Raw genomic sequence first — 26,268 nt, 5'->3', positions numbered from 1 at the left:
CATTACAGCAGTTCTTGCCCACTCTTGGAGCTACTCCCTGTGTTCTATCCACCTCTTCTCCACCTTCTCTGGAATTTAAAACTAACTTGTTTTTTTTTCTCTTTCCCAATCTCAATGAGAGATCGTTAACCCAAAACATGAACTCTATTTCTCTTTCCACATCTCTGCCGGATCTGCGGAATGTCTTCAGCGTTTTCTATTTGTCAGTCATAGATGGTGTATGCTTTACTGTGGCTCCGAGTTGTCCCTATTTTTTTTTTATGTATTACAAAATTGCCAAGGAACAATTGCTGACATGCCACTAAAGTCTTGTCCATTCTCATTTTCAGTTCTATGCTTTTGAATAATTTCGACCAACAAGAGAAATTTCATTTTACTCTGTAGCATCAGAAATTTTGATTTAGGAATAATGGGTGTTGAAAACAGATGAATGGTGTCAGAGGGCTATCACAACCAAGGACAGACAGCAGGTACCCTGTGCTAAACGTGCAACACATTATCCAATTTCCTGCTTTTCAAAGCAATCAAAATCTCGAGGCAAGCTCGGCTTGTCCGTGACAAGGAGCTAAATCAGTCAGTTAGAATCTGCTTGTGCTATCAACATGACGGCATTTACTTCAGTGAGAGCTGATTGGAGTATTGTAAGCTCGGTGTTGCAAAGGTTTTATATAGAAATTTACCGGCACTGTGACAGCTTTGGTATATACGTCAGAAGGATTAATGTCGGTTCAAAAACATATATGTTACAGTGTTCTTCAGGTCTCCTGCATTTTGTAAGCTACTAAAAGTAATGAGACAGATTTTGCAGAAGAAGATAGCATTGCCTGAATAACAGACAATTTTTGCACAAAGCAGGTACTTGAAGAGACATTCTAAATCATAACAATTTGTGGTCTATTTGTACTGCACCACCATTAGCGTAGGGGAATTGCTATCTCACCCTTCACCTTTGATGATTTTTATGGAGGTGCTGCATTTGCACATTAACTGTCCATTAAGCTTGCCACAAAGATAAAGTCAGGTGATAAAAAGGATTAATTATGTGACATGATAATTGTTAATGCCATTAGCCTAGAAAGTGAACAATTATGAGTGTGGAATTTTGTTCCTTCAGGTTGCAAATTGTTTCAGAAGATTTTTAACTGAATACATTTTATATCTTAATTTTCTTTCATTTTTTTTCTATAATCCAGCTTTATCCCCCTCTTTTTGTACCTGATTCCACAATATTCAATTTTGTTGACAACTCTTCAGCAAATGAAACTATGCATATGGCAAGAACTACGCAATGCACACGATGAGTGGCAAATGACATTCCTTCCACAGAATAGTCTACAAGGAAGAGTCCAACCACCTGCCCTTCGAGGCCAATTGCATTACTGAGTCTTACACAATTAATCCACAGAAACTCTGGGATAGCTACATAAATATGACAGCTACAAGTGCAAACTAGTCTGGGGCAAAAAAAAACAAACTGGTGGAGGGACTCAAGGGTTATGCACCATTTGTGGAGGCAGAGTCAAAATTTTGGGTCACGAATTTGCATCAGGACCAGTCAAAAGTCTGGGTATTCTAACAAATGATTCTTCAGATTATAATATAAATGGTAAGACTCTTGGCAGTGTGGAGTATCTGCGAGATCTTGGGGACTGTGATGATAGGATACTCAAAGCCGCTGCACAGGTTGACAGTGTTGTTAAGAAGGCGTATGGTGTGTTGGTCTTCATCAACCGTGGGATTGAGTTCAAGAGCCGTGAGGTAATGTTACAGCTATAAAAGACCTTGTTCAGACCCCACTTGGAGTACTGTGTTCAGTTCTGGTCATCTCACTACAGGAAGGATGTGGATACTATAGGGAGAGTGCAGAGGAGATTTACAAAGGTGTTCCCTGGATTGGAAGGTGTACCTTCTGAAAATAGGTTGAGTGAACTCGGCCTTTTCTCCTTGGATAGAGGTGTACAAGATGATGAGGGGCATTGATTGTGTGGATAGCCAAAGGCTTTTTCCCAGGGCTGAAATGGCTTACACAAGGGGGCATAGTTTTAAGGTGCTGGAAAATAGGTAGTGAGGGGATGTCAGGGGTAAGCTTTTCACACAGAAAGTGGTGGGTGTGTGGAATGCACTGTCAGTGAAGGTAATAGAGGTGAATATAATAGGGTCTTTTAATAGAGGGCTATGCGGTAGGGAAATTCTTGGTAGTCTCTAGAGTAGGTTACCTGGTCGGCACAACATTGTGGGCTAAAGGGTTTGTAATGTGCTGTAAATTTCTATGTCCTACTGGCACACTAGTGCCTTTCCACCATCTACAAGTCATAGGTTAGGAGTGTAATGGAATACTCAGTTATCTGAATCAGTGTGGCTCCAAAAACTGTCAAGAATCTTTTCACCATCTAGGACAATGCAGTCCACTTAAATGGCACTTCATCTACCACCTGAAACAATCTTTCCCTCCATTTCAGGTGGGCACACATGCAAGATGCACGTCAGTTACTCACCCAGGCTACTGGACAGGGCCACCCAAATCCATGATGACATTTACCACCAGAGAGGCAATGGCAGTGTGTGCACGGGAACATTACTATCTACAAATTTTCTTCCAAGTTATGCACAAAATATTTTGCCAAGAAGTCATTGTTGCTGGATTGAAATCCCTACAAACATCACAGACAATGAGTCAAACCCAGAACTGCTAGCATATGCCACTTTGCATGGCTTGCTAATCATTGTTTCAATAAGGTAGTCTCTGATACTCCAGACCTTATCCTCTTTTTCATCAGCAATAGGAAGCAGGAGACTGGCTGCAGGTATTTGCTGCTAATGTCCTTACTGCATCTCCCCTGGTGCGACAACCAAAGAGTTAAAAAGACCATAAGGCATAGAAGCAGAATTAGGCCATCATGGCTGATCCTTTTTTTCTCCTCCTCAACCCCAGTTCCCGAGCTTCTCCCGTAATCTTTGATGCCATGTCCAATCAAGAACCTATCAATCTCTGCCTTAAATACACCCTATGACCTGGCCTCCACAGCTGCATGAGGCAACAGGTTCCACAAATTCACCACACTTTGACTAAAGAAATGTCTCCACATCTCTGTTTTGAAAGGGCACCCCTGTATCCTGAGGCTGTGCCCTCTTGTCCTAGACTCTCCCACCATGGGAAACATCTTTTCCACATCTACTCTGTCTAGGCCTTTCAACATTCAGAAGGGTTCAATGAGATTCCCCCTCATCCTCCTGAATTCCAGCCAGTACAGACCCAGAACCATCAAACGTCCCTTGTATGATAACCCTTTTATTCCTGGAATCATCCTTGTGAACCTCCTCTGGACCCTCTCCAATGCTAGCACATCTTTTCTCAGATGACGGGCCCAAAACTGTTCACAATACTCAAGTTGAGGCTTCACCAGTGCCTTATAAAGCCTCAGCATCACATCCTTGTTCTTGTATTCTAGACCTCTTGAGATAAATGCTAAAATGGCATTTGCCTTCCTCACCACTGACTCAACTTTAGGGTGTTCTAAAGACTCCCAAGACCCTTTACATTTCAGATTTTTGGATTTTTTTCCCCATTAGAAAATAGTCCGCACATTTATTTCTACTACCAAAGTGCATGACCTTGCATTTTCCAGCATTGTATTTCATTTGCCATTTTCATGCCCATTCTCCTAATCTGTCTAAGTCCTTCTGCATCCTACCTGTTTCCTCAACACTACCTGCCCCTCCACCAATCTTCATGTCATCTGCAAACTTGGCAAAAAAGCCATCTATTCCATCATCTAAATCATTTATATAGAGCATAAAAAGAAGTAGTCCCAACACCGACCCCTGCAGAACATCACTAGTCACTGGCAGCCAACCAGAAAAGGATCCTTTATTCCTACTGACTGCCTCCTACCAATCAGCCAGTGCTCTAATCATGTTAGTAACTTTCCTGTAATACCATGGGCTCTTAACTTGGTAAGCAGCCTCACATGTGGCATCTTCTCAAAGGCCTTCCGAAAGTCCAAATATACAACATCCACTGCATCCCCTTTATCTATCCTGCTTGTAATCTTCTCAAAGAATTCCAACAGGTTTGTCAGGCAGGACTTTCCCTGAAGGAAACCATGCTGACTTTGTACTATCTTGTCCTGTGTCACCAAGTACTCCGTCACCTCATCCTTAACAATTGACTCTAACATCTTCCCAACCACTGAGGTCAGGCTCTGGTCTATAACTTCCTTTCTGCTGCCTTCCTCCTTTCTTAAAGAGTGGAGTGACATTTGCTATTTTGCAGTCCTCTGGCACCATGCCAGAGCCCAATGATTTTTGAAAGATCATTTTTAAAGCCACCACAATCTCAAACACCATCTCTTTCAGAACCCTAGGTGCAGTTCCTGAAGTGCCACCATAATCTCTAAAGCTACGTCTTTCAGATCCCTAGAGTGTAACAACTATTCCTTAATAAGAATGGACAGTGTTTTCAGTGTGAAGAAATATTTAGAAGTTGCCACATGCGAGGACAATTAATGGTCCTTGAAGTTCTCTGAGAATGTGAAAAAAATATAAGCTTGATTCTGACTTAATTAAAAAATAAATCTCAGGGTATTAATTGATTGTTCACAGAATAATGAATGGAGAATTGTTGTGAGAATCCATAATAACACAAGACATGGGAGCAGGATTAGGCCATTTGGCCCATCAAGTCTGCTCCATCATGACTGATTTATTATCCCTCTCAACCCCATTCTCCTGCTTTCTCCCCGTAACTTTTGATGCCCTGTCTAATCAAAAACCCGTCAACCTCCACTTTAAATACACTGCTGTCCATGGCAATAAATTCCACAGATTCACCACTCTCTGGCTAAAGAAATTTCTCCTCATCTCGTTTTAAATGGGCGTCTCTCTATTCTGAAGCTGTGCCCTAGGTTCACCCACTATAGGAAACATCCCTGTCCACATCCTCTCTAGCTAAACCTTTCAATATTCACTGGGTTTCAACAAGATTCCCACTCATTCTGATAACTCCATCGAGAACAGGGCCAGAGCCATCAAACACTCCTCTTACGTTAATCCTTTCATTCCTGGATCTTCCTCAAAACCTGCAATCTTTTCTCAGATAAGGAGCCCTAAACTGCTCACAATACTCTGTGCAGTCTGACCGATGCCTTGTGAAGCCTTGGCATCACATCTTTGCTCTTATATTCTAGTCCTCTTGAAATGAATGCTAACATTGCATTTTCCTTCCTTACCACTGATTTAATCTACAAGTTGTCCTTTAGGGAACCCTGCACGAGGTCTCCCAAGTCCCTTTGCACCTCTGATTTTTGAATCTTCTCCCTGTTTAAAAAATAGTCTACGCCTTTATTCCTTCTACCAAAATGCATGACCATACACTTCCCTACACTATATTCCATCTCCCATTCTTTTCCCATTCTCCCAATCCAAGTCCTTCTGTAGATTCCCTGCTTCCTCAACACTGCCTGCCCCTCCAGCTGTCTTGCTATCATCCGCAAGCTTGGCCACAAATCCATCCATTCCATCAATCAAATCATTGACATATAATATGTAAAGAAGTGGTCCCAATACTGATCACTGCAGAACACCACTGGTCACTGGCAGCCAACCAGAAAAGGCCCTATTTATTCCCACACTTTGCCTCTTGCCAGTCAACTAATCTTCTATGCTGCTGTCTTTCCGGTAATATCACGGGCTCTTATCTTTTGAAGCAGCCTTATGTGCAGCGCCTTGTCAACGGCCTTCTGAAAATCTCAGTATACAACATCCACTGATGCAACATACACAAAGTGCTTGAGGAACTCAGTAGGCCAGCGGCATCCATGGAAATGAACAAACAGTCAATGTTTCAGGTTGAGACCTTTCTTCAAAACATCCTTCATCTATCCTGCCTGTTATGTCCTCGAAGAATTCCAACAGATTTGTCAGGCAATATTTTCCCTTAGAAAACCATGCTGATTTTGGCCTATATTTTCATGTGCAAATACCCCAAAACCGCATCCTTAACAATGGACTCCAACATCTTCACAACTACTGCAGTCAGGTAAACTGGCTTATAATTTCATTTCTTCTGTCTCCCTCTCTTCTTAAAGAGAAGAGTGACATTTGCAATTTTCCAGTTCTCCAGAATCATTACAGAATCTAGTGATTCTTGAAAGATCATTACTAATACCTCCATAATCTCTTCAGCCACCTCTTCCAAAACCTTGAGGTGTAGACCATATGGTCCAGCTGACTTATCTACTGTGTGTGTAATAACGAACTTCAGTTCCCAGTGTGCAATGCAAGGGGTTCATCCACAACCAGAAGGTATGATGGAGACCTGGTTGTGTGCACACAGGGTTGAGCTGCAGTTCAGTAATAAAATGTTCTAACGTAAATCCACGCCAAGATTGTCTTTATTAAGAACAAACATGACATGGAGTAAAAAGACAGTATGAGGTCTGAACCTGGAGAGTAAATGAAGACAGCGCGTGACTAAGAAAGAAACTGCACGAATACGAAAGGTGCTAGTTACGATGGAGAGAAACTGGCTAGTGAGGTGGCAAGTTGTTCCCAAAGTTCAGCAGTCACCGGATTCACCAAGAGAAATTTGGGTGAGAAGCTGAGATTTCCCATCATGGATAAACTAAGTCCTTCCGCACCTATGCAGTTTACTGGCAATCTAACTGATAACTGGAAACGCTTCGAACAGTGATTCAATATATACTTAGCTGCTAGCAGAGCAGGAGAGACCAATGGAAAATATAAAGTGTCTATCTTTCTGCATGTAATTGGCGAAGATAACTTGGACATCTGTACCAATTTTCAAATTGATGACACGGCTTTTATGTTGGACACTCTGATGATCAAATTTGAGGAGTATTTTGTCCCAAGTAAGGACATCACGTTTGAGAGATCACAAACATGAGATGCTTGAAATCCAAAGCAACACACACAAAATGCTGAAGGAACTTAAGCCGGTCAGGCAGCATCTACTGAAAGAGTAAAAACTCTTCTCCAAAGATGCTGCCTGATCTGCTGAGTTCCTCCAGAAATTTTTGTGTGTCACATTTGAGAGATGTCTGTTTTTTTTCCTGTGAATAGAAACAAAGTGTAAGCTTCAACCAACGCTTAGCTGAGCTTCACACACTGAATAGGTCCTGTGAATTTGGAGATATGAGAAACTCACAAGTTAGAGACAGGATAGTTGGGGAAGTCCAGATAATGGACTCAGAGAAAGAACTGCTGTGTGAAAAAGATTTAAAGCTGAAAAGGAATATTTGGGGTGGAATTACAATGGTGCTCAACAGCGACTCCTTTGAGCTCATCCGTGGAAACAGCTTAATTTCTTCCTTTGATCGGTCTCTTTTTCTTTTCAGGGTGCATGGGGTTCTGTTGAAGACCCTGACCTGGAGTTACACTCAGACCTCAGTTCTCTTTTTCTTTTTATAAGGGAGAGAGAGAGAGCCTGTGGCATGTCGAATTGCCGGGTGAACAATTAGTTTTTGTTGTACTGCAGATCATGGTCTTTCTTGGGGGCCTTGCTATTGCTTGCTTGGTGGGTGGAGGGTGCCAATTTTTTTTTGAAGAAGTGGGTGGGTGTGGTAGAGGGCCATTGCTTTGCTGTTGCTTATGTGTGGGCGGGGTTCTAACATTTTTACTGTCACTCATTCTTTGGGGGACTCTTCTACTTTAGTGGATGTTGCAAAGAACAAGAATTTCAGGATGTATACTGCATACACTTCTCCGATATTAAATGAAACTATTGAAAGGTTGTGAATATGTGTAAGGCAGCAGGTCCCACATGAGCTCAAGCTAAGGGGAAACACAGAGCAGACGTAACAGTGCATGCTGTGAAAACAGGAGCAGTGCACAAGATGTTTCCTAAAGCAACAGGAAAGCTAAGAGGAAGGCTCATACTTTCACATCATCACGTTCCAACTTCATATTCTGCTTATGGAAAGTCCTGCAATAATTGTGGGAAAAATAATCATTTTGAAAAGTGCTGCAAAGCTGGGGCTACCAAGAGAAAGGTGCATATGGTTGATGAGGAAATGGAGGAACTCTTTGTAGATTTTCTACAGACTGCTGGTGCTGGTAAACCAGAATGGATCATTCCATTGACTATGAATGAGACGCAGTAATTTCATTCACGCTTGACACCGGAGCCCAGGTGAATTTGTTTTCCATGGATGATTACAAGACCCTCACAGTAAAGAGCAACAGTTACTCAGTAAAGTTAAAAGTAACAGGGTGCACTGGAAGAACATTCCAGTAAAAGGAGGCTGTATAGTGACCTTCAAACACAAGGGGCAGCACCTAAAGGCACAGCTACTGATTGTAGAAAAGAGAGTACAGCCAATATTAGGTCTGAGTGCATGTGAAAAGCTCAATCTGCTGAAAAGAGTTTTCGTAGTGACTTCACAGACTAAAGATGACCACACAACTCTTATGGAAGAGTACGCAGATGTTTTCGAAAAGCTTGGATGCTCACCTGTATACAAAATTCATAGAGATGAGACAATGACTCCTGTTGTCCATGCATGCAGGAAAGTTCTGTTTGCACTTAGAGACAAACTTAAACAAGATCTGGCAGGCATGGAACGGATAAATCTCATACAGAAAATGGAAGAACCAGCTGATTGGATGAGCTCACTGGTCATTGTGCAAATGGAGCATTGCAGATATATCTAGACCCAAGAGATCTCAATAAAGCCATCAAGGGAAAACATTTTAAATTGCCAACATAGGAGGTGATTGTGTCCTGGTTTGCAGTTGCCAAGTGATTTATCAAACTCTGGATTTTGGCGGATGAAGCTTGATGAGGCAAGTTCACGACTGTGTATGTTCAACACACCACAGGGAAGATACTGGTTTCTTTGGCTACTATATGGGATTCTGTCTGCACAAGAAGTTTACCATAAAACTATCCACACGATGTTTGAGGGCATACCTGCTGGCGAGACCATGATGGATGACATCATCGTCTGGAGTTCCACCAAGGATGAGCATGATACCCGACTGAGACAAGTGCTTGATGTGACGTGGAATGTCAATTTGAAATTAAATAAAGAGAACTGTGAGTTTGGTTTAAGACATTGACTTTCATAGGGGATGTCATATCTGAAGAGGGAGTGAAGCCTGACCCAAGAAAGATGTCAGCTATTGAAAACATGGAGAGGCTCCAAAACAAATACATTTCCTGGGGGTAGTGACTTACCTGGCTAAGTTCATTCCTCAACTATCAACTGTGTCAGCAACACATAGGTCACTCTTTGAGCAGTGACATGAGTGGATTTGGTCTCACGAGGAAGAAGAGTGTTTTCAGACACTGAAAAGAGTCCTAACTAAAGAGCATGTGCTGAAGTTTTATGATCTGGAAAGGTGTGCTAGGATCTCGGCTAATGCGTCCCGATACAGCCTTGGAGCAGTACTACTGCAGCACCATGATGACACATGGCAACCTGTGGTTTATGCATCAAGGGCTTTAACAGGTGTGGAACCAGCTATGCACAGATAGAGAAAGAGCTTCTTGCCAGGACATATGCATACAAAAGATTCCATCAGTACATCTATGGACAAGCTTCTGAGGTGGAGAGAGACCATAAATCAATGGACTCATATCCAAACCACTGAATGGCTGTCCCATGAGGATACAACACATGTTGATAAGGCTGCAGAAATATGATACGAAGATGATCTGCACACCAGGAAAATATATGTTTGCTGCTGATACAGAGTTTCGAGCAGTTGACAAGAAAGAAAAGAGTGACAAAGTGGCTAATGCAGATACACTGGCCAACGTTGACATGGATTATCACCTCCTTTCCAGTAACTCCTGACAGAACAGAGCAGATTAGGAAAGCAGCAAGGTCAGATAAAACAATGAAAGAACTCAAAGATACAATACGGAAAGCATGGCCAGCATCTATGAAAGACTATCCAGTGTGCATTCTGTATTACTGGGCACGCAGAGCTGAACTGTCAGTAGTGAAAGATATGATCTTCAAAGGGAACGAGTTTGTGATTCCAGTGTCACTACACAAGGAAATGCTCCAGAAGATACACAAAGGGCATCTTGGTGAGCAAAAATGTAAATGTAGAGCTCGTGATGTGATGTACTGGCCAAGAATGGCCCAAAGCATCAGCCAGACCATTGCTTCATGTGAACTATACCTTACTTACACATCAAAGAAGCAAGTAGAACCGCTTACACCACACTCTGTACCAAAAAGGTCGTACTTTAAAGTTGGAGCGGACCTGTTTGATTGTAATGATAAGAGTCATATTGTAACAGACTACTTTTCCAATTACCTCAAGGTTGCAACACTGTAATCAACATCTAGCAAAGCAGTCATCACCTTCCTGAAAACTGTTTGAGAGGCACCGAGTTCCATGAGAAGAGGTATCAGAGAATAGTTCACAATTTTCGAGCCGTGAATTTGAGTCTTTTGCCAGTATCTGTGGGTTTCAACATATAACTTCAAGCCCACATCACACAAAATCTAATGGCCTAGCAGAGAATTCAGTCAGGGTAGTGAAGGGCCTTATGAAGGAAGCACAAGATGGATGAGAGGATTTCCACAAAAGTCTGATGATTTACAGAAGAGTTTCACTACAGGATAGCCTTTCACCAGACCAAATGCTGATGGGTTGGTGTACATGCACTAACCTTTCAGTGCATGAAAGCCTAAATGAGCACCCAAGCTCACATTGACAAAAGTGAAAGGGAAAGCAAAACAGAAACATTATCACGACAAGTCTGTGAGGAGCCTACCAGTCTTGAAGCCTGGAGATCCAGTGCAAATTTGAGATCACAATTCTGGCAAGGATACGTGCAAGAGGAAGTAGCTCCACATCCCTACCAGATCCAGATGGAGGATGGACACCTCTGGGAAGGAACCCTGTGGATCTATGACTACAAGCTCCAACCCATAGCTGTGATGCGTCACCTGTCAGTACACCTTGGGGGCCAGCATGTGTAAAAAATGAACATGTTGATCAGAGCTCTCAGAAAGACACAAATATGAATGCAGAAAATGCAAGCGATGCACCTGTAGAAACAAATAACAGGTCAAAAAGGACAATTAGACTATCTCAGAGACTAACTGAAAGTTGTTGAGTGGATAAAGGAGTGCAGTTGCTCATTACAATTGAAGTTGAAATGCTGAGCAGTTGAAACTGGCTACAGAATGTTGATAACTTTGTTGGAAGTGACTGTTGTTCCTTGCAGATTTATGCTACTACATTGACTTAGGCCTAGGGGGCCGGCGTCAGGCACGATGACAGACTCTCCACTTCTCCCTCTCCCTCATCAGTGTGTTCAGTTCATCTACATTAGCCGTGCCGCTGTCTTCTAGGAGCGTGTTGACCATAGTCTTGGGAGGGCGCCCAGGGTTCATCCTCCCATCCTTGGGCTCCCATATGATGACTAGGCTGGCAGGCAGCTCGGAGTGGCATAGACAGTGCCCTTCTAGTTGCAGATTTCTCACCTCGATTTTAGTGGTGAGCATCAGTAGATCGTTATAGAGCTCAACGTTCATCATGTGCTGTTGCTAACTCACGCCAAGAGCCATCCAGAGCATTCGTGTATAGCAACGATCTAGAGACTTTCGCATAGTCTCGGTGAGTGTCCACATCTCGCATCCGTATGTGAGAATGGATTCTATGACTGCTATGAAAATCCTCTTTTTAAGCCCTCTGGTCAGGTTTGACTTCCAGATTTCCTCCATGTCGTTCATAGCCCTCCACGCCAGCACCTTCTGTATCTTTATGTCCTTCTCTGAACTCATCATTCTTGACCCGAGGTACTTGTAGTCAAAGACTTTCTTAATGGTATCATTCTCTACGGTCTTGAGAGTACCTTCGTCGCAGTTAAACACCATGTACTCTGTCCTTTCAGCGTTTAGGTGGAGTCCAACTTTATTGCACTCGATTTCTACTTTTGTCAGTAGCTGCTGTGCTTCCTCTATCTGGTCAGAGAACAGGACTATGTCATCTGCAAAATCGAGATCTGTGAGTGTAACTGGTCTGACCCTTTTGGTTTGTCCTGGTTTTATGGTAAAACCAAGCTTGTCATGATCTTTGGTAGCTTGACGCAGAGCGTAATCAAGGACGATTATAAAGATGTAGGGTGCCAGAGTGTCTCCTTGCATCACACCAGCTAGGAGCTCAGACTCTGCTGTTTCTCCGTCACAAAGGTTTATGAGGACATTGTATTGTCCTTGTTTTTCTTTCAAGGGAGAATATACGTTATTATGTGTGCATAATAAAGAACTTCAGTTCCCAGTGGGCAATGTGAGAGGGGTGCATCCAGAACTGGAGGTTATGATGGTGACTTGGTTGTGTGCGGGCAGGGTTGAGCAGCAGTTCAGTAACAAAATGTTTTACTGTAAACCCACGCCTATTTTGTCTTTATTAAGGACAAATATAACATCTACCTTCAGACTTTTCAGCTTCCCAAACACCTTTTCCTTGAAAAGAGCAACCTGCACTCTTCTTTCCCCTAACACTCTAGAGCTTCAGGAATACACAGTGTCTTCCATAGTGAAGACTGGCGGAAAATACTTATTAAGTTCGTCCGCATTTCTTCCCCATTACTACTTCTCTAGCATCATTTCCTAGTGGTCTAATATCAATTCTCATCTCTTTTTTTAACTCAGGAGCAATTAGTAACACAAGAGATTCTGCATTTGCTGGATATCTTGAGCAATATACACAAAATGCTGGAGAAACTCTGCAGGTCTGGTAGCATCTTTGAAGAGGAGTAAATAGCTGATGTTTCAAAAAGGAAAGGAAGGAGGCAGAAGTCAGAATATAAAGGTGGGGGAGGGAAAGGAGTACAAGCTGGCAGCAGATAGGTGAGACTAGGTGAGGGGGCAGGCTGAGTGAGGAAAGGGAGGGAGAAGGATGAGGTACAAAGCTGGAAGGTGATTGGTGGAAGAGGTAATGTGCTGAAGAAGGAGGAATCTGATGAGGAGAAGACGGTGGACTATGGAAGAATGGGAAAGAGGAGGGCCACAAGAAGGTGGTGATGGGAAGGTGAGGGGGAGAGAAAGGATGAAAGGGAACCAGAATAGGGCATGGAAAACTGTGTGCAGTTCTGGTCTCCTCACATGAGGAAGGATATACTGGATTTGGAGGCGGTGCAGAGGAAGTTCACCAGGTTGGTTCCAGAGATGAGGGGTTTAGACCATGAGGAGAGCTTGAATCGCCTGGAACTGTACTTGGTGGAATTCTGAAGAAGGCGAGGAGATCTTGTAGAAACATATAAAATTATGAAAGGGATAGATAAGATAGAGGCAGGAAAGTTGTTTCCACTGGTAAGTGAGACTAGAACTAGGGGACATAGCCTCAAGATTCACAGGAGTAGATTTAGGACAGAGATGAGGAGGAGCTGCTTTTCCCAGAGACTAGTGAACTTGTGGAATTCTCTGTCCAATGAAGCAGTGGAGGTTACCTCAGTAAATATATTTAAGACAAGGTTGGATGGATTTTTGCACTCTTGGGGAATTAAAGGTTATGGGGAAAAGTAGGTAGGTGGAGATGAGTCTATGGCCAGATCAGCCATGATATTATTGAATGGCGGAGCAGGCTCAACAAGCTAGATGGCCGACTCCTGCTCCTATTTCTTATGTTCTTGGTTCAAGAACCAAGCTGGAATATGAGGTTTTGCTCCTCCAAGCTGAGTGCAACCTCATTGGGCCAACATGTTGGAATGAGAAAGGGAAGTCTGAGTTGAAATGGATAGCCAGTGATAAACCTGCCTTTTGTAGTAAACAGAACAAAGGTGATCAGCAAAATGGTTCCCCAGTCTATGTTGGGTCTCACTGATGTAGATACAATGAGGATACAATTGATGATACCTCACCTGAAAGGGCTATTTAGGGCCCTGAATGGGACTGGCTCAATACCACTAATCAGAATGGTACATAATTGGAAAAGAAGAAAATAAGACCACAAGATATAGAAGCAGAATTAGGCCATTTGGTCCATCGAGTCTGCGCTATTTCATTATACCTGATCCAATTTTCCTCTCAGGCCCAATCTCCTGCCAATCCCCGTATCCCTTCATGCCCTGACCAATCAAGGATCTAATGGAGGTAATATTGCGATGGTTCAGATACAACAGTACTTAGGTCGATGAAGTGAGTCAGACCTGGACTAGGGTGATCTTATAGGATTTAACTCCTTGCCGGGTTTTGAAATACCATAATAAAATACAACTGCAGTGAGAATGTAGTACGGAACGAACAGTCAGATGGGCGGAACCTTGTGTCTTCGACAGAGGATAACAGTAAACCACAAGCCTGGCTGTTACAGCCGAAGGCAAATTGGAGCAGATCCTGGTTATCTCTGAGGCAGAAAATGATTCGCACCACAACCAAACTCTCAAAGCACTTCATAATAAGTTTTTCATTGCATCTGTGCATACTGTACACGTACTTGTGCTTATTCCTATAAACGACTTTGATGCCATTTTGTACTTAAATTCAAATGACGTATCACCATTGATTGATATCTTCTAAATATATCAATATGTCTTCATCCCATATACATAATCATTACAAAATCTGACCTAATAACATTTTTATAATTTGTTTTTTTTTTCTCCTGGATGTTGACAATGGTCAGGAAGAGAGGGTCTATTTTATTCATTGATTACCAAAGTAAATAAACTTTTTAATGGGAAGGATGAAATACTCAGTTAATGTAAAGGATTAGTAAAATTAATCCCTTCTCCCAAAAAATATTCAAAGCATGGATTAATGACATTCTGAAATAAGAGTGGGACTATCTCCACCATAAGGATATCTTCTCAAGCTCTAAATAGAAGAATAATAAGTGCTTGGTTATGTTACAAAAGTGAATTATACAGTAAGAGAGTCTACACTTACTTATATGTGTCAGTTGATGGCACTCTCCACTTTTGGATTCCTTGCCAACGTCCTTCAGCCACAACCACTACAGATGTATTTGTATTCCGGTAAGCATTATTGCATTGAGCTTGTGTTGGCCCTTTGGGCCCACTGGCACCACATGTTGTAATGATCCATGGACCTAGAAATTGACGAGGATAAATAGAATAAGGTAGCTTTGACTACATTTTATAAAAGTTAAACTTTACCAATGTTAGTAATCTGAAAATAATAAAGAATCAAAAAATGTGTTAAAACATAGTAGGTCAGGCGACATTTATGTAGACAATTAAGAATTATTGTTTCATGTCAATTAACCAATTAATTTTCATCAGGGAGTGTTAATGTAAGGGAGGAAAGTAGGTGATGCAAGGTACCTTGATGAAAGACAAAAGTGGGAGACCTTCACAGTCATCTTGGCTCTACATCTTCCTAACCTTTCTCTTGCAAAAATGCTATTCCCTTTTCTCAGTTCCTCCATTTCGGCTACATTTTCTATCAGGATAGGACTTTCCATTCTAGAACATCTGAGATGTTCTCCTTCTTCAAAGAACATAATTTCTCTTCCACCACCATCAATGCCACCAATGTATGCTGCCCTCACCTGCATCTCCCACGTATCTGCTCTAACCCTATCTTTCCACCACAGCAGGGTTTCCCTTGTCGTTACTTACCACTTCACAAGCCTACATATCCAGCACATCATTCTTCACAACTTCTGTGATCTACAATATACTCCTACCACTGAGCACTTCTGCACACCCCCTCCCCACATCCCCCACCGTAAATGACTCTGTAATACACTCACCTGTCTGTACTGGTCACCCTCCTGGCACTTATCCCATCCCAAAATGAGTTATACCTATCCCTATACCTCTGTCCTCACCATTATTCAGGGCCTGAATCAATCCTTCCAAAAGAGGGAACACTTCACCTGTATTTGGTGCTTCTGATGTGGCCTTCTCTATATCAGTTCAACGCAATGTACACGGTGGGGGGAGGCACTTCGAGCCCCTTCGTTCCGTCTGCCACAAAAGATGGGATTTCCTGGTGGCCACCCACTTTAGTTACACTTCCCTTTCCCATTCCATCATGTTGGTCCATGGCTTCCTCTACTGCAGGGGTTCCCAACCTTTTTTGCACCACGGACCGGTTTAATATAGACAATATTTTTGCGGGCTGGCTGACCGGGGGGGGGGGGGGGGATGCGGGGGAGGGGGTGTTCAAGTTGGGTGAAACTCACCTCGGCATGTCTTCTTACAGTTAGGGTTGCCAACTTTCTCACTCCCAAATAAGGGACAAAAGTAGCAGTCAATCCCGGGACACTTGTCTTTACCCTGGGAAAGATTACTATGACCATGAAGCCTTGCACGGGCACCTGTGTGAGCATGCGTGACGTGCACATGCGTGTATGTGCCGATTTTTCCCCCCACAAATTGGTTTTCGCATAATCTTCCTGACTATACTGTACATACATTATTTCTTCTTTATATAGGCTGTGTATTTATCATATCATTCCTGCTTTTACTATATATTAGGTTATTTTCGGTTCTATGTGTTATTTGGTATGATTTGGTAGGTTGTTTTTTTGGGTCTGGGAATGCTCAAAAATTTTTCCCATATAAATTAATGGTAATTGCTTCTTCACTTTACGCCATTTTGGCATGAAAGGTTTCGTAGGAACGCTCTACCTTAGCAGGAGAAATACGGGACAAGGGCAGTCCCGTATGGGAGAAACCAATTTAGCCCGATGTATGGGATGTCCCGGCAAATACGGGACAGTTGGCAACCCTATGTTCAAGTTCAATAATGCATGACAGGGAAGGTGCAGCTGACTCATACTGTTTCCTCGCGGTCCGGTTGCATATGCTTTGTGGCCCGGTACCTGGCAGTACCTGGGGACCGCTGCTCTACTGCCATGGTGAGGCCACATTCAGGTCTGGAGGAGCAACACCTTATATTCCACTGGGTGGCATGAACATAATTTTCTCTAATTTCTGGTAATTTCTCCCCCTCTCCCTTTTTCCATTTGCCATTCTGCTTCCCCTCCCACCCCTTCTCTCCTGCTCACTTGCCCCTCCTCCTTCCCTCCTCTCTAATCAGATTCCCTTTACCTCAGTCCTTCATCTCTTCCACCCATCAGCTCCCAGCTTCTTACTTCATCCCCCATAATCCCACTTCCCAATTTCCCAGCCATCCATCTTCCTACCTTCCCCCCATCTGTTTCCACCTATCATTTACCACTTGTACTCCTTCCCCTCCCTTTGCTTTCTGACTTCTTTCTGCTTCCTTTCCATCCTGGTGAAACGTATTGGTCTGAAATGTCTACTGTTTTTTATCCCCCTCCATAGATGTTGCCTGTCTCTGAGTTTCTCCAGCACTGTTTGTGTGTTGCTCTGGATTTCTAGCATCTGCAAGAATCTCCCATGTTGGTGATTGATGGGACATGAATTGTACAATAAAGAATGACTCTTTTGTCCCATTAGAGATAGGCATAGCTGGGATCCGTTTGGAGCGAAAGCAATGACTACATGAGGAAACAGATTTAACCAGGCAGTGAAAAAGGGCAATAGATGGGAGCTGGTTTAATAGAAGAAAGCAGACGGCTTCTGCATATATGGAAGGTTGAAAATTCATCATGAAAATAAGGCAGTTAGAGCCAGAAAACTGTTTAAATGCCAGTGAATAGTGGAAATGTTGCATTTGTGGTTGGGGAGAGGTTGGACATTGTGCTGACTGTAACAATTCATTGTAAAATTCTCTTTTGGCCATTTAACATAAACAAATAATACATGATTACAAAATGGCATATAACCTCCAAGTCTGTTTATTCAAAACCATATTTACCTGCGATAATATCAAGAGGAATCTATTGCACAATTATCTGAACTAATTAACTTACAGACAGTTCAATACAAATTAGTGACAGCAGGGATTTCTGTCCTAGGTTTCAAATTCAATACAGATGAGAGTACTGGCATCACATAACACATGATTGAGTTAAACAATGCACCGAAGTACAAAGAGTCGGCAGGGTAGTGTAGCAGCTAGCGTAAGACTTTACTGAGCCAGCAATAGGGGCTCAATTCCTGTCACTGTTTGTAAGGAGTTTGTACAAATTTGTGACAAAAGACCTTGATAAGGATGATTAGGACCCCAAAAGCTGGAGTATCTGAGGCAAGGACTGAGACGTGATATAAAACTGGAATGAAAACAGCTCAAAACAAAAGACTAGACGATATCTTTAGTTGTGCTTACAATTGAGCACTGAAGCTCTGTTCAGGTGCTCCTTAAATACTGAATTCATGGCCCTAAAACATGATTGCCAATTAGCTGGACAGTCCTGAATTGTTAAAGGGGCTGTGCCAGCTGTCCCTACTCTGGAGAGTTAGAGATCTAAACGCAGAAGCTGGCCCGTAACAGAAACTCTTGGTGACCACGATAGTTTTCTCTGGTGACCACAATAATTTTCTCTGGTGACCGCGATAGTTTTCTCTGGGTGCTCCAGTTTTCTCCCACATGTCCCAGACTTACAGGTTAGGGTTAAGATTAGCAAGCTGTGGGCATGCTGCATTGGCACTGGAAGTATGGCAACACTTGCCAGCTGCCCCTCAGCACATCTTCAGACCGCGTTGGCCTTGGATGCAAAAAGCGCACTTCACTGTCAACGCACATGTGAAAAATAAAACGGATCTTTTTCTAAGGTAACAGTGTTTCTCTGATAAAGTACAGGAACACAGAAATAACTCACAGTGGGTGAATATTCTATTGGAAGTGAGGATGATAATTTCTTCCCGAGAACAACAAACCCAGCTGGACTTTGTTTTCTATGCCGTCTTTCAATTTCATATACACAAAAATAATCCGAGCATAAATTGTTTGTTGAGAACTCTTGAGATTATTCAACCAAATAGATAAAGCCACAGGGCCTAAACATTCACTTGCAGATAGTGCAATGACTCATTAGAGGGAGTTTAAAAACCCTGCTGCCTATTTATTAGTTACAAGGGGAGCAAGCATTAAGTGCGTTGTCTTTGTATAATGAGTATGCAAAAATGCTGGTACAATGGCAATTAAGCTCCTAGATTCACTTAAACACAATTCCAGATATTGCAGATTTGAACCCCATGTTCTAACTGATGATACATAACAATTTGTAGTCCCTTATTGTCAGTACTAACGAAAGTCAACAATCACAAAGGATGTCATTGATAACTTTGAACCAAGTTGTTTCAGTACTATGGAAGGGGCTAGAGAGAGTCAAACACAGAGTTCCAAGTATAGTTGTCATGCATTTGGAAAGTAAGAACATATGGAGTTACCTTGGAAGGTTCAGGGATTTTGGAGCAAGGGTTTCCATCAACAGAGAAGATCATGATGGCTGATTTCAAAGTGGGAGAACAGTACTCAAATCAACATAGCCACTAACAATACTGCCAGTAGAGAATGATGAAAGTAAGTTAGCTGGTTAGTAATTCAGTGGGAATATTGCTGAAGAAGCAGGAACTCACAATTAAGATGAGCTTGGAGTAGGCAGGAAAGGAGGAAGGAAAAATATAATTTGTAATTCCAAAAATGTTGGGCCAATAGGCTTTGTGGAATGATGGGAAATGACTAAGGCAGCAGGCCAAAGTTCAATAAGTTCAAAGTAAATTTATTATCAAGGTACATATATGTCACCATATGCAACCCTGAGATTCATTTTCTAGTGTACATACACAATAAATCCGTAGTAGAATAATAACCATTACAGAATACGTAAAAGACCGCACCAACTGGCTGTTTAGCCAGTGTGCAAAAGACAACAAACTGTGATAAAACAAAAAGGAAGAAATAATAATAATAAATGAATAAGTAACAAATATCGAGAACATGAAATGAAGATTCCTTGAAAGTGAGTCCATAGGTCGTGGAGACATTTCAGTGATCGGGCAAGTGAAGTTGAGCACAGTCATCTCCTGTGGCTTAAGAGCCTGATGGTTGAGGGGGTAGTAGCTGCTTCTGGACCTGGTTGTGTGAGTCCTGAGGCTCCTGTGTCTTCTTCCTGATGGCAGCAGTGAGAAGAGAGCATGACCTGGTGGTGGTGGGGTCCCAGATGATGGATGCTGCTTTCCTGCAACAATGCTCCGTGCAGATGTGCTCAAAGATGGAAGGGTTTTACTGGTGATGAACTGGGCCATATCCACTGTCACTTTGTCAAGTTTGCTGATAACATGACAGTAGTAGGTCTCCTCACCAACAGTGAGCCTGTCTACAGGGAGGAGGTGAAAGACTTCGAGGCCTGGTGCCAGGAAAATAACCTCTTCCTCAATGTCATCAAGACAAAGAAGATGGTTATCCACTTCAGGAGAACTTGCACCACTCACACCCTTCTCTACATCAGTGGAAACTGCGAGCAGTTTCAGACTCCTGGGAGTGCACATTTTGCATGACCTTTCATGGCCCCAGAACACATCCTACAATCAAGAAAGCTCACTAATGCCTTTACACCCAAAACGTCGACTACTTTTTTTTTCCATAGATGCTGCGTGGCCTGCTGAGTTCCTCCAGCATTTTTTGTGTGAGTCTCAAATATAGTTACTTTATCCAAATAGTAAGCTGAACAACAACTCCACCCAAGGAATTGTTTGCACTTATTTTTTGGTATGAGGCTGAAGAACAGAAGAATTTAAGAAGACGTCTAACAGTTGAGAAAATAATTTGTGTTTGTCGAGTTGCTCAGGATGACCCCGGAGTGGTGAAAGCTATGTAACAAATAGAGCAGGGCTTGATTATGATTTAAGTGGTCTAGCTATATTAAGTGGCTTAAGTGGCCATGTAGTTCCTTTTAATTAAGGGAACAGTGATAAAATCTTTAGTAACAGAAGTGGCTAGAGCTAAAGAATATAATTGCTTCATAGGAATCAGCCTTCAAAGATGAAGTTGTGCTTGGATAGGTAAATCGTTCACTGAAGTGAGTCTAGATCCAGTCTTGATAATTGAAATCGCAGTTGCACTTGAATTGGGAAAAAGAGTTTTATTCAGAGGCAGCCATGGAAAGAATTAGAGTTGGGTACAGGAGGAAAGCCTTTCAAGGTGATGAGCATAAATGGCACTTATCTGGGTTGGATAGGAGTGGCAGGGCCACGAGAGATGGCAAGACTAAAGAAGTGACCGAAGACATAGTTTGGAAAAATATATGATAGGAGAAGTTGAAAGAGCAATGAACTTAGAAGGCAATCTGGAATGTGAAATAAATTAATCATCAAAGAAGATATTGACCATGTACAAAGCTGAAAAAGGAAAGTGGTGAATTAATTTTGGTGATAAACTTTTATTGCACATGTATAAATGGTAGAGAAGAAAGAACTTAATTGAGTCAAATGAGTTGCCACGGGGCGGTGGGGGGGGGTGGGCATAACATTGACACTGATGCTCCTGAGGATGTTTTCTCACCTATGTTCTTGAGCACACATCACATAGCAGGTTTACTCAGTATTTCCCCGAGCACACTCCATTGCAACAGGTCCAACTAGATTCCTTGGCACAAACTGCATTGTAGAATTCACAGTTATATTCCTAGCTATGTTCCTGTAATATTATTTCATTACTTTCTTTAAACATAATAAAATAAGAACTAGGAGAAGTACAAGTCCATCTTGCCCTCAAGTCTGCTTTGTCATTCATCAAGACATGGGTTGATCTTCTGCATCAGTTTTATTTTTGTGTACTATCCCCATATCTCATAATTCCTTTAATATCTAGGAATCTTTTGATATTGGTGTTAAATGAATTCTGGGGTAGAAAACTGTGAGAAATTATCAGTCACTGGGTGAAGAAATTTCTCCTCATAACAGTCCTAATGATCTCCCCTTGTTCTGAGAGGGTGACTCTTGGCTCTAGACATCACAGCCAGGGGAAAGGTTTCCACTGCAACAATCCTTTTAAGATGTGTAAGGATTTGGTATGTTTTAATAGGATCACAAGAACACAGGAAAACAGGAGCACGAGAAGCCCACAGCCCTTGAAGCCTGCCTGACCAGTTAATACGATCATGGCTGATTAACGCTCACCTTAACTTCTCTTCTCTGCTATTTCTCCATACCCCTCTATTCTTCGATTTATCAAATATCCACTTCCACTTTAAGTACTTCTATTGATCCAGCCTCTACCACTCACTGGGGCAGAGATTTACCACCCACTAGAAGAGATTTCTATGGCCCCTTGCCTTGTAGTTATGTCTGAGACTCTCCCGCTAATGAGAACACCTCACATCTACTCTGTCAGTCCCCCTTTGGATCTTACTGCACAGGTTTGAGAAAGGTCACCAATGATTCTGCTAAACACTTGGGAACGGAAATCTGGTTTTGCTTTACCTCTCTTCATATGGAAAACCCACCATCTCTAATAAAAATATTTATAATCTCATTCCTTTTTCTTTCCTGATTCAGTGTCAAGAGGTAACTGCAAATAAAGAGGGCACTGTTCACAAGTTAAAGGTTTTAGGGATTACTTTATTAGGTTATAAGATAATAAATTACAGAAGGAAAGAAGGAATCTTAACAAAATACAGAAGGAAGCAAAATAACACTTATCAAGCAATCAATGAACTGATCTATGTAATGCTGGAGGGAACCTCAGGTGTCCGACAGCTTTTCACGCAGCTTTCTGTCTGTCTTTTTCTAGTGGTCATGATTCAGCCTAAAGAAACAAAGCCATGTTAACTATCTATTATCAGTTCCAGACTATCCAAATACTTATATATCCAGTCTCTTACAATACCTTCCAATAACTTTCCCAATACTGATGCTAGGCTCACCGGCCTATAATTTCTTGGCTTATTCTTAGAGCCTTTCTAGCAGCTATCCTTTAAACCTCTGACACCTCACTCGTGGCTATGGATATTTCAAATATTTTTGCTAGAGCCCCAGCAATTTCTGCACTTGCTTCCCGTAGGGTCTGAGGGAACCCCTGTCAGGCCCTGGGGATTTATCTACCCTAATTTGCCTCAAGACAACAAACACCTCACCCTCTGTGATCTCTATAGTGTTCATGACATCACTGCAGCTTTGCCTCACTTGTACAGTCTCTGTGACCTTCTCCCAATGCAGATGCAAAAAATCAGTTTATGGTTCCATGCATAGATTACCACTCTGATCTTCCAGAGGAATAATCTTGTCTCTTGCTATCCTTTCGCTCTTAATATACTGTATCTGTAGAAGCCCTTAAGATTCATCTTCACCTTGTCTGATGAGCAACCTCATGCCTTCTTTTAGCCCTCATGATTTATTTCTAAAGTGTTCTCTTACATTTCTTATACTCCTGAAGAGCCTCATTTGTTCCTACCTGCCTATACAGTACCTGCTATGCACCTCCTTCTTCTTAAATAGGGACTCAATATCTCTCAAAAGCCAGGGTTCCCTAAAACTGTTTTCCTTGTCTTTTACTCCGATAGGAACATACAAACTCTTTACTCCTCAAAATTTCACTTTTGAAAGCCCCACACTTAACAAGTACGCCTTAGCCAGAAAACAAACTGTCCCGATCCAGACTTGACGGATTCTTTCCGATACCATCAAAATCAGCCTTTATCCAATTCAGAATATTAACACGAGAACCAGACCTACATTTTAACATAATTACCTTGAAACTAATGGCATTATGATCACTAGATGCAAAGTGTTCCGCTACACAAACTTCTGTCACCTGCCCTGTTTCATTCCCTAATTGGAGATCTGGTATCAGATTTTCTAGTTTGGAATGATTAAGGAAACTTTCCTGAACACATTTGACAAACTTTTTCCCCTCCAGACCTTTTACAGTATGGGAGCTGCAGTCAAAATGTGGAAATTTAGAATCACTGACTATCATAACCTTAAGTTTCTTGCAACAGAATGTGATCTCTCTACAAATTTGCTCCTCTAAATCCCACACACCATACATAATCCCATTAGCATGGCCATACCTTTCTTATTTCTCAGTTCTACCATAAAGCCTAACCAGAAGAGCTCTGCCTGGGCTCTGCTGTGACATTTTCCCTGACTAGTAATGCCATTGTTTCCAATTAATCCGTCCTGCTCTATCACATCTAAAGCAATGGAACCCTAGAATTTTGAGCTTCCAGTCTTGCCCCTCCTGCAAACAAGTCTCAGTAATGGGTACAACATCATAAATCCATGCGCTGATCCATGCCCAAAGCTCCTTTGCCTTTCCTACATTACGCCTTGCATTGAAATACATGCAAATTCCAAACCTTAGCCCCACCATGCTCAACCTTTCAATTTCTGACTTTGTATGTAGGCTTAACAACTTTCTCCACAACCACTCCACAGCTGTCAGGTGCTCTGGATCCCATCCCCCTCCTACTCTGGTTTAACTCCCCACTCCAACCGTGCAGCATTAGCCGACCCTCCTGCTACGATATTAGTCCTCCTTCAGTTCAGGTACAAACAGTCCCTTTTGTGCAGGTCCCAACATTCCTGGAAGAAAGCACGATGATCCAAAACTCTGTCGCCCTCCTCACTAGCACATGGCATGAGTAGCAATCCAGAGATCACAATCCTGGAGGTTCTGTCATTTAACTTAACACCTAACTCCCTGAACTCCCTTTGCAGGACCCCATCGCCCCTCCTGCCTATGTCATTGAAACTGTCGTGGACCTCTGGCTGCTCACCCTGTCACTGGAGAATGCTGTGGACTCGATCCGAGACCCTGGCACCTGGGAGGCAACATACCATTCTGGAACTTCCTTTCTGACTCGATCACACTGAGCACTGGATCCCCACAAGGCTGTGTTGCTTAGCCCATTGCTGTTTACACTGCTAACAGATTCAAGGAGAACCTGATCATTAAATTTGCAGATGATACCACAGTGGTGGGGCTCATCAGCAAAAATGATGAAAATATGTACAGGGAGGAGGTCAAACACCTAGAGAGCTGGTGCAGGGATAACAACTTGTTGCTTAATGTCACCAAAACCAAGGAGATGATCGTCGATTTCAGACGGTCTTAGCCTGAGCACACACCCCTCAGCATCAGCGGCTCCACAGTGGAGAGAGTGGAAATTATCAAGTTCCTTGGGGTGCAGATCTCAGACAATCTCACCTGGTCCAGGAACACCACTGGGATTGTGAAACGGGCCCAGCAGAGATTGCACTTTCTGAGGAAGCTTAAACAAGCATCACTCGCCACTAACATCTTAACTACATTCTACAGAGGCGTGGTTGAGAGTGTGCTGACCTTTTGCATCACAACCTGGTACTCCAGCTGCACTGCTGTCAACAAAAAAGCCTTGCAGAGGGTGGTTAGGGGAGCAGAGAAGGTTATTGGGGTCTCCCTACCTTCTGTCCAAGACCTCTTTCAGAGTCGATGCCTCCAGAAGACACGGTACATCATTAAAGACCCCTCACACCCTCTCCATGAACTGTTTGTTCTTCAGCCATCAGGCAAACGTTACAGGAGTATCAAAACTAAAACCACAAGGCTACTAAACAGTTTCCTCCCACAGGCAGTCAGACTGCTAAATAGCTGCTCTACCTGATTCTGCTTTGGACACTTCTAACTTGCACTGGACACTTATAACTTGATTTTAACTGACATGTGGCTGTTGCGTTTTACTATTTATTGTTATGTTTATTATTTAGTGTTGCGTTCGTTATGTTATGATTGCACTGCTTTTGAGAAACGCTGTCTCATTCTGCCCCGCAGAGCTGATGTACGGTTAGAATGACAATAAAGTTTTTTGAATCTTTGAATCTTGAATCTTGAATCTGTTCCCCTAACCAAAGAATCCTCTATCACCACAGCTCGCCTCTTCTTCCCCCTTCCCTTCTGAGCCATAGTGCCAGACTCAGAAGCTTTCCTCTGATATATCTCCCCCCGCCCCATAGTACCTAAACCAGTATACCTGTCCTTGGGGGAAATGACCACGGAGACACCCTGCTGCCCTGGCTGCCTTTCCCCTTTCCCCATCAAGGCGGTCACCCAGTTATCTGTCATTATGTATGTCCTGTCTATCAACCCCTCAGTCTTCTGAATGATCAGGATTTCATCCAGTTCCAGCTCCTACTCCTTAACACGGTCTGTTAGAAGCTGCATCTGGATGCTCCTCTTCCAGGTGTAGTTGTCACTGACGCTGGAGGTCTTCTTGTCTTCCTGCATCCTGCAAGAGAAGCATTCCACCATCCTGCCTGGCATTTCTACTACTCTAAAAATGCAATAAGAAAAAAAGAATAACTAATGAAAAAAACATCTATCTATAGCCCACACCTCTCCTCAAAATCTTGATGAGCCAAAGCCTCAACTTGCCACTCTAACACTGGCCAACGCACACAATGGACATTCTGCTTAAACCTATCTTATTTTTATTGGTCCTTGCTAAGTTCCAAATTATGCA

General features: G+C 42.5%; 1 protein-coding gene across 3 annotated transcripts in view; it reads right to left on the bottom strand.

The window, feature by feature from the left end:
- The window catches only part of LOC134350426 (ALK tyrosine kinase receptor-like), a 1,308,522-nt gene that overhangs the window by 166,513 nt on the left and 1,115,741 nt on the right, over positions 1-26,268 (bottom strand). For all 3 annotated transcript variants that reach the window (XM_063055604.1, XM_063055603.1, XM_063055605.1), the window contains exon 12: positions 14,874-15,036. In XM_063055604.1, coding sequence (XP_062911674.1) covers positions 14,874-15,036 — 163 coding nt within the window. The remainder of the gene's footprint in view (positions 1-14,873; positions 15,037-26,268) is intronic.

Source organism: Mobula hypostoma, chromosome 8, assembly GCF_963921235.1.
Source record: "Mobula hypostoma chromosome 8, sMobHyp1.1, whole genome shotgun sequence".
Lineage (NCBI taxonomy): Eukaryota > Metazoa > Chordata > Chondrichthyes > Myliobatiformes > Myliobatidae > Mobula > Mobula hypostoma.
This window is presented reverse-complemented; position numbering and strand designations above follow the sequence as displayed.